The sequence below is a fragment of the Nicotiana tabacum genome, chromosome 3 (genome assembly GCF_000715075.1).
Source record: "Nicotiana tabacum cultivar K326 chromosome 3, ASM71507v2, whole genome shotgun sequence".
Taxonomy (NCBI): Eukaryota; Viridiplantae; Streptophyta; class Magnoliopsida; order Solanales; family Solanaceae; genus Nicotiana; species Nicotiana tabacum.
The window spans coordinates 209,666,034-209,677,395 of record NC_134082.1 but is presented as its reverse complement, the minus strand read 5'-3'; the positions used below and the strand labels follow the sequence as shown (position 1 = coordinate 209,677,395).

At 37.6% G+C, this 11,362-nt stretch overlaps 1 protein-coding gene across 4 annotated transcripts; it reads left to right on the top strand.

Annotated features, from left to right (window-relative positions):
* The first annotated feature begins 2,318 nt into the window (after positions 1-2,318).
* Positions 2,319-6,839, top strand: LOC107817579 (uncharacterized). 4 transcript variants are annotated; one of them, XM_016643461.2, is made up of 7 exons: positions 2,319-2,549; positions 2,644-2,821; positions 4,509-4,798; positions 4,920-5,026; positions 5,166-5,298; positions 5,429-5,623; positions 6,274-6,839. In XM_016643461.2, the coding sequence occupies exons 3-7, from the start codon at positions 4,526-4,528 to the stop codon at positions 6,556-6,558; spliced, it is 993 nt and encodes a 330-aa protein (XP_016498947.1). In that variant the 5' UTR covers positions 2,319-2,549; positions 2,644-2,821; positions 4,509-4,525; the 3' UTR covers positions 6,559-6,839. The 4 variants fall into 4 exon arrangements, with proteins under 4 accessions (XP_016498947.1, XP_075106621.1, XP_075106623.1 ...); XM_075250521.1 differs by having other exon boundaries at positions 2,330-2,549; positions 2,644-2,759; XM_075250520.1 differs by lacking the exon at positions 2,644-2,821 and having other exon boundaries at positions 2,320-2,549.
* The last annotated feature ends 4,523 nt before the right edge of the window (positions 6,840-11,362 follow it).

Sequence of the window (11,362 nt, the reverse complement as noted above, 5' to 3'; positions counted from 1 at the left end):
TTAATACAACACTCACAAGAATACTAGGAAAGTACATAAAAAAACTCTAAATACAGTAAGAAATCTCCTGATTACTAATTAATTGGCCTCTTCTTGATACGTACCGAGATTTCGCTGTGATCCTCGCCCGATTGTGGATATTTTGGCTTTCCTTATTTGGATTGGTAAACTTCCCTGGATCTCGCTCAATCTTTCTCTCGCTCAGTTTCGATTTTGGCCGATCTCGATCTTGATCAGTCTCTGGGTTACGAGCTCGGCAATCTAACTTTGCTTCATGGTTCGATATAATACGATGTTGAACCTTGACCTTTCATGTTCTCGATCAGTCATACAAAAGGGCAAGCCCGATTTTAACGGTACACAATGTCACATGGACGGTTAGAAGGAGAAGTATTATAAGCTTTGAACGAAATATTTACCGGTACAGTATAGAGCTGGTAAATTGAATAAACATTAGGAGTTCTAAAATAAATAATCTCTATTCATAATCTATATCGTATATCGTCTTTCCCTCCTGCAGTGCTAAACCTATTTTTATTGTGCCATCGATGAATCCTAATATCTTTTTCTCAAGGACACAATATCAAGTTAAAAAAACAAATTGAATTGGATTATCAACTTAATTGTATAAATTCGTGTTCAATTGTCATTATGGAGTGTGTCCATGTCCAACACCAGTATGTAAGCATATGCAAAATGTGCGTACTACGTACATACCTAGATATCGAATATATAATCAATAGAGGGGTGATTTCTTGGCCAAATCAAGAAGTTGATGAAGATGCCTTTGATGAGTGATCAACTCAATGCACTATTTGCTGGCACTGAGGCATCCCATGTGGTGCAGCTGAGCTCTGAGTCACATTTTTTTTTTGTCCAATCATCATATATTATAAAAATTAAAATCAGATGGGATGTTTCATCTCAATTCTCTCATGTCCAATGTCCAATATGGCCGTAGTGTTGTGAACTCACATCTTCAGTATCATGTCAGTTGTATTACTATCAATTTAGAATTAATAAGACAGCAAGACAATATAGCTGAAGTTCTACTAATTAATTAGTAACAGTTGCTGATTAATTATAGCAATTATAATCTAATGTCAAATTACTATAAAATCGCCAACTTATAAAGTCTAACACAAGGACCACATTGGTCGAATCATTATATTAAAGCAATGATGATATTGTTAATGTATTAGTTTGCAAATAACGAAGGCCTTTAAAACAACAATAGAAATTGACTCAATCTCATTCAACATCAGTAAAAGAGAAAAAAATAAAATAAAAATTAAACCTCTATATTATTCATTCGTGGATCTCAACTATCAAGATCAGAAATAAGATAATTTTGGCATTGCGGCCAAATTTTGATTCCCTGCTTTCTTTTAACGCGTAGTCGTATATAAAATCATTTTGCTAGTATATCATTATCATTATGCTCAGGAGAAAAGTATATATTTATCATCAACAATGTGTATATATTTAACATCAGACAAAAAGAAAAAAGTATAAAATTAACATTTGTGGATCTCAACAATCAAGATCCACAAACCCAAAAAATACAATATTTGCGTTCCGGCCAATTTTTGATACCTACCATTTTTAACGGCAGACATATTTAGTAGGCGTTTGGACATAAGAATTGTAAAATTCGAAAAAATGGTGAAAAATATTTTGAAGTGAAAATGGTATTTGAAATTTAGAGTTGTGTTTGAACATAAATTTCAGTTTGGATTGTTTTTAAAGTTTTGTAAGTGATTTGAGTAAAAATTTTGAAAAATAACTTTTTGCGGTTTTTTAAATTTTCGAAAATATCCAAAATGCATCTCCAAATAAAAATTAAAAATTTTATGAATAAACTTTGATTTCGAAAAAAAGTGAATTTTTTTTGAAAAAATCTTCCATCAAGTTTTATGTCAAAACGGGCACTTATAATGTAATCATTTTGCTAGCGTAAAGAAGATTTATTGAGTAATTAGTTTTATCACAATTCAAATTGTCGATTTCAAATTCGAATCCTCTTAATGATATGCGAGCATTATGGTCTAATTAAGTCTTTCCTAGTAATATTATTTTTGGTAATTTCTTAAATACAAAATAAGCAAATTAATTGGCGGAGAAACAGTCCTCGTCAAATGATGTGGGCATCAAATTCAAAAAATTGCTTTCCTTCTGTTGAAAGGTCAGTTCAAATTGAAGTCTCAACTTTCATGAGCGGGGATTTAATTATATTAAGTGAAAGTAATTATGACAAAACATAGGGGTAAATTTGTAAACACGAAAATCGCGAATTTATGTCTTTGGACTCTCTCTGCTACGCGGTCACATGTACATTTCCCGTGCTGCCGGCCCAAGTCTGGTGTCAAATAGCGCCGTCCCATACTGCTACTGTTTACGCCGGTTACAAATATCTTTTTCTTTCTCCTTCTACTCTCTACGCTTCACTCAGTATACACATCAAATTCTTCATTATTTAGTAGGTTAAAATCTGCTTTTGTTTTTGAAGAGGAGAGTTCAAATCATTTCGATTTGCCACATTTTTCCTGGTATCGTCAATCTTCGCTTACTGTTTATTTACTGTTTTATATGTTTGTGAAACTGTGGAAAATAGTAATCCACATTCGAATTTTCGAATTACAGATGTCGCCGAGCATTGCATTTTTTGAATCTCTGCTGGAGGAATTTAATAGTATATATGTTTGTTGATTGTGCTCTGAAGTTGCTTACTCGATCTACGAATGTTTTTTCTTGCTGAGGTCCTTGCGATTCTACTCTAAAACGTGTTGCGTTCCTCTTTTGGAATGTTTTTGTCTAGTAGGTATTGCTTGTTCTAGTTGATTCTTCTGATCCAGTAGTGAAGATCCTTGCACCGATTATTTCCTGTTAAAAAAGTTATACTAGGAATTTGTTAGTAATGATTATTGAAAAATAATACTGGAGTTGATGTTTCGAATCATTGTTTGAATAGTGATTCAAGGTGCTGTGTTGCTGACCTCGACGGACAAAGATAAGCTAATGATATCATTTGGACTTAACTTAGGGTTTGACGCTTGCTGTTCTTTTTCTTTTCATTAAAATGTTTTTGCAGCACGATTTGAGTAAATAGTGACGTGATTTGAGTAAATAGTGACGTGATTTGTACATTCACGATATCTATTCTACTGAATTTACTGGCTGAGTGATTGTCACATCTAATGCTGCCAATTTGGAGTGAAGTAATGTTGTCCAACTTTCAATGTTAAAGTTCATCAGATAAAAAATTGGATACTTCATTGAGAAACGTTAGATCACTATGTCAATGATAAATAGAAAAAACATTAGATACTAAGTTACTTGTTTTTTTTTTTCTTTCCTAAAAAGGACATTAGATCACTATGTTCTCTCTCCATTTCTCCAGCTATTGCTACATCATTTACTTGATAATGTGAGGCTGTAGTTCATTTGGGGGAATATTGATGATACTGTTATACTCTTATGAAATTTTCAATTCTCATTGAAGATGTTTGAAATATCTTCTAACCAGTGTAAACAAAAACTTCAACAAAAGGAAATTTGACATTCCAATTAGTCAAGGGACAGTGGAAAAAAAAAAGGAACAAGTTAGTGAAGTGAAAGTGAACAACAGTATGAGAAAGCATGGTTGAGGTTCAAAAGCGGGTAAACACCCAATAGTTGCGGAACCAAAGTGTTATGTTTTCGTATGTATGTTAGCTTTCTTAACCTTGATCAAGACATCAAGGAAATTGAGTGAGCAACTCATGATTTCACTTATTCTTTCAAATGCATGAATTACAAATTTCATTGGAAGTTTGCAGCTAAGTCCTTGACTAAACGTGCTTTAGTTCTTCAACAAAAAGTTGTCCACACTTTGAAAGCAATGCCTTCTGTCTCTCTGGGATCAAAGCAAACCAATTTCATTTTTGAGTCTGTACTGTTAGTTTTGGTCACTGGTTCTTGGGCTATCATCCTATTGATGTTAGTTTCTGGACTTCACAGCTTGTTCTTACACGAGCTTCTAGCTCTGCTTCAATGGAGATTGAGAGAGAAAGCTTCTGAGAATCAAGTGTGCATAGGAAGCAGAATGTAATTGAGAATCAAAAGAGCTAATTTTCTCATTGATGTAATCGCCTATTTATACAGATGATCTTCTCCTATAACTAACTGACAGCTGTCCAAACTACCACTAACTTCCTACTAACTTTCCAATAATTAGTTATACAACTAACTCTAGTTTAGCTCTTAACTAACACTGCTTAACTCTAGTTGCTGAGCTTCATGTTACTCCATCTCGAACAATTGAGACCAGAGCTCCATCTTGTGGAATGTGGTCATGTGTACTATGACATTTTGATAGGACAAATGTTGGGTTGAAATGTTAGTTCTACCCTGGAGTTTAGTTATCTGTTTATTTTGTTACTTTTCCCTCTTTTATGCTATGAATAATGTTTGCTTAAGTGTATTGCTGACTTGGCTCTTAACAACCCTGTCCACTGCTGGTGTTTCAGAAGGTAGTCTCTATAAGATGTCTGAGGAAGCTGCTACAGATCTCAGTGCACTACCTGAAGCTGGGAAGAACAATGAAAATTCCAGTAATGGGAATGTTCCAGCGACAGTGCTTGAGAGTGTTGATAAAAGTTACAAAGAAAAGGAAAGAGAAAAGCCTGTCTTACTTGTTGAGCCTGCCCTTAATGGAGACAATAAGGTGAATACTGGGGTAGAGATTGGAAATTCAGAAGTAGAATACATAGAATCTGAGAATTTGAATGATGTAGAAGATGTCGACACGAGTCTGAAGGTAAAGATTCCTGATATAGTTTTGATGTTGGCTTGTAGTAATTTTTATATCTGTCACCTTCTTAGGTTGATTACACAAGTCTCTTTTCAATGTCGTTGCATCTCCTTTTTTCATTTTGTAGACTCTGTTGACTGGACTAGACTCCAAGGACTGGGTTTTAGTGTGTGAGGCACTCAATGATGTTCGGCGTCTGTCCATATTTCACAAAGAAGCAATGGTTGATATGTTGTAAGTCACATTTTGTAACGGAAGATATAACTTTGAAAGATATTTGATCATGCTGTTCTAGCTGGTTTAAATAGATATCTTTATATGAGTTCCTTTTGTTTTATGCTTTCCTATTTATGTTTGCGACTTAAATGAGCAGGGGAAATGTGATCTCTCTTATTGTGAAATCTTTGAAAAATCCAAGAAGTGCTGTTTGTAAAACTGCTATTATGGCATCAGCTGACATTTTCAAAGCATACTGTGACAGCATAGTTGACTTGATGGATCCACTGGTAACTTTAATTTTAATTCTCATTTGTTGTGACTTATGATTGCATTTGCATTATAATTTCTGCTCCATCACCTTCCTTAAGTGAATTTTACCTTGTCCTTGTGCTCATGACGTGACTGTTCCTTGCTTAGCTTGTACAACTTCTTCTGAAATCTTCACAAGACAAGCGATTTGTATGCGAGGCAGCTGAGAAAGCTCTAATAGCTATGACGACATGGGTTTCTCCATCACTATTGTTGCCGAAGCTGCAACCTAATCTGAAACACAGAAATCCTCGAATTAGAGCAAAAGCTTCAATGTGCTTTTCTCGAAGTGTACCCCGTCTGGTGAGAGTTCTAATTGCCGAAATCTCTCTTTCTATGTGACATATACTCTGGCCTATGAAATTTAGTTGTTTCATTGTACAATTTAGTCCTGCTATTCATTATTTAACCATTTTGTTTGTTTATCTGCTGACTAAGATCTTTCCCTTGGCTATGTTATTGACAATATACAGATAAGAAAGTAAGCTCAAGTTCTTTGAAGTATTCTAATAACTATTTACCTGATAAAAAAAAAGTATTCTAATAACCATTTACCGTTTAAGGAATGACTAGGTAACAATTTGTCAGTCTCTTGATTATATTTCTTAATAGTCATAGTTAAATAAAGCCAAGGAATTTTTGCATTTTGTTCATAATGCTATAGTAGCTGCTCTCATAGTCTCGTTAGTTACCCCCTCGTGGTCGTTTATTATTACTTCTGTTTCTTTTGTTGGTTCTTGTTGAATGAAAACTATAAGGATCACTTCTTAGTGAACTCTTAGCAGCCACTGGAAACTTTAATCAGACATTTGTGGCTTTTCAACATGTTGCTGAAATATGAAAGAGGAATAAACTTTTTGTCCTGGTTCTGGCTTTTTGTTTTCTAGGTATTCTGATAATTTCCTTGTTACTACTAGATGTGGTCTTTACTAACAGTATAGCATGCTTTGCAGGGAGTAGAGGGAATCAGAGCATATGGAATTGAAAACTTGATCCAAATAGCTGCATCGCAGCTCAGTGATCAGCTTCCTGAGTCAAGGGAGGCTGCTCGTACACTGTTGTTAGAACTGCAAACTATCTATGAAAATGCACTCAATGTTACCCCAATAGAAGTGAGTGAAGAGGCGGAAACAATTTCCTGGGAGCATTTCTGTCAATCAAAGCTTTCGCCTTTGAGTGCTCAAGCAGTTCTGCGTGTAACCAATCTCACTAGGGAGGGTATTGTTTTAGGTTCATAGCATTTGTGCAATGAGCTATAGTTCACTTTTGTCCTTCCTCATTTTTTGGTTTGGTTTCTTATACCTGTATATACCATTAAAAGTTTGAGGTGTTTGCGAGGCAGTTAGACCATATCTAGAGCTATAGTCCCTATAGTATCTTGAATATATGGTTTAGATTACGTCGTATTGTGCTTATAATCATTCATGAATGCTTGCTTTGCAGTATTACTTGTAATTGTGCTCGTTCATTGTTTGTCTTAATATTTTAATGGTTGAAAAACAAAATGTATTACTGTGAAGTTAAGGAAAGTTGTTCATAATCGCCAAGGGTGTCGCACGTCCACTTACAGCAATATACTGGCCTTGCAACTTAATTGAGGAAGTGCAAGACAGATGTTTTTCATGATCCTTTTGTTTTCCTGTTAAAGCTATTGTGCTGAGAGTTGTTACATTACGTCTACCACTTCTAATGACTGTCTGGTGATCTCTTCAATCATCTTGTGTTGGATTCATTCCCTTCTCAAGAGGATCGTCCACTATGTGAAGGTCAATGACTATATGCTTAGGCCAAGTGCATCACTTCATTACAGAAGGTCAACACTTTTCAGTTGCTACTGAAATTACAATATTTGTTTGTGTTGCACCTTACAGATTAAAACAACCCAAGCCCCACTGAACATTAGACTATTACAAATTGAAAACAGACAACGTTACCGTCAGCTACCTATACCGTCCGAAATTCTTTTAGGTGAATAAGACTAATACGTATTTTTATATAAGAACTTATCTTAATCCTAAATTATAATAACACAGAAAGAATGCATAAGATGAAGCAGAAGCCAAAAAAGAGGAGTATGCGAATATTTCTGAATTACACCAGAATCATATCTTCCACCAGTCAATTGTTGCAAAACCTTAGCATCTTTTGCTCCAAATCCATTTCTCTTGGAACTAAGGAGCCAATATGTAAGTAACCTCTTATTGTGATTCTTCCTTTCATCCTCAGAACATGAGTTTTTGTAAAGGATTTAACTTATAATGAAGAACCATGAACTGGGCTTTGCCTCGCGGGTTACTCGGGTTATAATCATGGGACTGGTGATATCAGTGATATTGCTACTCGTTTTTGTTGGAGTTCTTGTCTTGATTCATGTCTGTGTAGTATTGAGGGCTTTTAGAAGAAGAATTGACAACGTTAATATGATGGAGAGAGGTGTCAGCATGTCTCAAGAGGATATAGACAAGCTTCCTTGCTTTAATTTTCAAGCCAAAGAGAAGGGAGTCTATAGTCCAGTGGACTGTGCAATTTGTTTGGATAGTCTCAAGTTGGGTGATAAGTGCAGAATTTTGCCTCAATGCAACCACTATTTTCATGCTGAATGCATAGATTTGTGGCTTTTGAAATCGTCCTTTTGTCCAATATGTAGGGCTAGCGCTGATATGCTGAAGGGTTGTTCTATATCTGCAGGAGAAAGCAGCGGATATAGCGAAAGTGGTCAAACGAGAGAACACAATGTCCACATGACTGAGACAAGAACTGAGTTGAGAGAAAGCCAAGAAGTTGATAATTTTAATTAGTATCGACCTATAAAAAGCATCCATGTTAAGTTGCTCATATTGATATTGAAGGAATGAATTATTGTCTCGTTATATGATTTTGGTATCTTGGTAATCCTGATGAGTAATTAGTTTTCAAAATTTAGTTAGGTTCATGGTCCATTTTTTTTACACGATATCAAAATTAGACCCGCTCCTATTTTGGTTTAACCAATATTGGTTCTCATGTTACAATTGGATTACACAAATTATGTTGTGCTTGTTTGACCAAAAAGTATTAAGCCCTTTTAGTTAAACCAATTTAATGAATGCACAAGGGGTGGATCCAAGTTAAAAGTAATAAATTTCAGATCCGAAATTAAACAACTTAGATGGTATGAGACCGTGTTCAAGTCAACAAATGCCAAGTTAATGCTCAATGATTAGTAATAAATATGAGAATAAAAACATGCAATAAATGTGATAAATGACATTTAATGTAATAAGAAGGAATGTCACCCAAATGTTGGATGAGGTAGATGATTCCTTCCTCTGAGGCAACGTGTGACAGCAGACAATGGAAGTGAACTATGTGTCCTTGGATCTTGTGAACTAAAGAGGAATGTTATGTGATGCAATCGAACAAAAGAGACGAGACAAGCTTTTTGTATATTCTTGATAGTCAACTCTTTATAAGATGTTCTTTCATAAAAGTTCCGAATCCCCTTTTTGTTTCCTCTCTCTTCCTATTTATAAGGGATATACCTAGAGAACCCTAAGAAAGTACAATATGGGGGAATATTCAATAGAATATTCCCATCTATCATCTTAGGAATATTTTAACAGCTGCAGCCGTTTGCTCTCTACTCGACCTCGGCACTGATCTCTCCCTTTGAGCGATCCTCGCCACTGGACCGTACTTGGTTTCGACCTTGGCCTTAGCTTGTCCGTCTGCATTCGCTAAACTAGACCTAATTTTTACCCATACAGTTAGTCCCTCCGCTTATTGAGGTCGTCCTTTGGGAGTCCTTGATGAGCGGATTTTATCTGTATCTAATCACAAGATATTCCGTCATGGCGAATGAGCTGAATTGGTCGACGTCGCGTTGATAACGGGTCGGCTCAAGGGTTGTGGTTGGCGTGGCTAATGTAGGATGACGTCATGACCACACGCGTCATCATTACGCATCTTCCTGATGCAATAAGTCGTTTCCAGTACCTCTGTTGCTTCGATTTTAGTGTCAATGACAGTTTCTTGCATCGATTTGGGCGCCATAACACCTTATAAATAGGGGAAGGGAGATTCAAAAATGAGACTTTTCAAACTCCATACTCCTTAGGCACTTTGCTTGTTCTTCTGCTTCTTCTCTAACCTTGCTTCCGATTTACTTCTGCTTTTCAGCTCCATCTTTCCCGTTGATACCCTTCTTCCGGTTCAACTGTATACACGTTCTTGCAGAAATGACAAACTCCCCTCACACTTCTAATATAGTTTTCGATGTCACCCCTTTATCGGTAGCTATACCTTCCGGTAGTAGTGAACCCACGGCTGCGGAAACGAAAGTTTTCCCACCATGGAGGAGATAGCTCCTCGGAACCCGTCGGCCAGAAACGACTTTCAAAAAGAACCTTCCCCTGCTCCTGAGCAGGTACTACCAGTCATGGGGTCGAAGCAAATATCTGACCTGCGGTCCAAATTTCGTAATCCTGCTTACGTCGATATTGTTCCGGCGGGGAACGACTCAATACAAGTTCACCGACCTGGGTATTGCGCTTTTTACCAATACTCATTTTTGGTGGGTTACGCTCTTCCTCTTCCCCCACTCGCTGAAGAGTTCTGCCGCTTTTATGGCGTCTGCCTGGTACAACTTTTCCCTTACCTATATAAAGCCTTTTTCATGCTGGCGAAGTTCGCAGAGTTGGCCGGTTGCTAAGTCTCCATTCGTCATCTGCTACAACTCTTCTCGCCTTATTTCTACAGGGGCATGCTAATTCATCTTCGCCATCATGGGACTAAAGGATTGGCGACGGGGATGGATGACAAGGCGAACCAGCGGTTCTGGTGCAATTACTTCTTCGTCAGGACTGAGCACGTAGTGGCGGACCCAACCGGGTTCCCTGAGCAGTTCAATCGTAAGGGCCTTTTACCGTTCGTCATATATTTTGTTTATCCCTCATCTTTTTGTTTCTTACTTGCTCATGTCTTTCTACTTTCAGCTGGTAAGCGTCCACCTCCCTTGGTTCCTGATATCGAAGACTAGGTGACTCGCGTCTTACCTCATACTATGGGAATTCGCGACTGGATGTCCTTTAACAAGCGGTTCGGTCCCAAGCCTTTGACTAGTGAGTCTGATTCCCATTTCTACGACCCTTTCGCTTTCGTTATAGCTTATCATTGTTTTGTCATCATTTTTTGTTAAACATGATTTTCTTTTTGCGCCAGGTCTGCGAGCTTCCAAGAAGACGAAGGCTCCAGTGCCCGCATTCCGCCAGACAGTCGCTTCGGCTAGAACACAATTTGTATTGGCTGAATCTGTACGAGAGAGTCGAACTCTAGCCCCGCCGTTGAGTGATTCCGCCCCATAGGTAGTGATAACTAGGGATTTTGCTACATTTTATACTCCTTCTTGCTTAAGTTTTGATTAGAAAAATGTACAAAATAGTCCCAAAGGCTCACAAGTTGTGCTTGACTATAGGTTTGATCAACAAAGTGACAATATGCCAAAGATCAGCTCAAAAAGGAGTGAAACTTGCACAAGTATCAAGGCAAGACAAAGCTCAGGCAAAACAAGGCCAGTGCGGCCGCACACCATTCTGTGCGGTCCGCACAAGTGAGGTTCAGAGAGTATGCAACTCAGGCAAATCAGGCAATGCAGCCGCATGGGATTTAATGCAGTCCGCACTGAAGTTACTGCGGCCGCACTCGATTTAGTGCGGTCCGCACAACCAAGGATCAGAGAGTTGCTATTTTCGGAGATTGAAGCCAATGCGGTCCGCGCTTCATTTCATGCGGACCGCACTAGAGGCCATCGCGGCCACAGTCCATCCTGTGCGGTCTTCATTGCCCCAGTTCAGAGAGTTCGATTTTCAAGTTTAGAGCCTTAGTGCGGCCGCACGTGATTTTGTGCGGTCCGCACTAGCCCCGCAGGGGTATTTTTGTCCAGATTTTTCAGCTTAGTATAAATAGCTTCTTTTCCCATTTTTAGGTCATCAAATAGTTTTAGCTGAGAGCTGCGCTCGTAGGTTCGAATATTTTAGATATTTTGGGTAATTTTATCTACATTTC

Excerpts from the sequence above, each read along its gene's own strand:
- LOC107817579 (XM_016643461.2), top strand. The coding sequence starts at position 4,526 with ATGTCTGAGGAAGCTGCTACAGATCTCAGTGCACTACCTGAAGCTGGG. Across the intron at positions 5,299-5,428 it reads TTGACTTGATGGATCCACTG|CTTGTACAACTTCTTCTGAA; the intron begins GTAACTTTAATT and ends TTCCTTGCTTAG. Across the intron at positions 5,624-6,273 it reads CTCGAAGTGTACCCCGTCTG|GGAGTAGAGGGAATCAGAGC; the intron begins GTGAGAGTTCTA and ends CATGCTTTGCAG.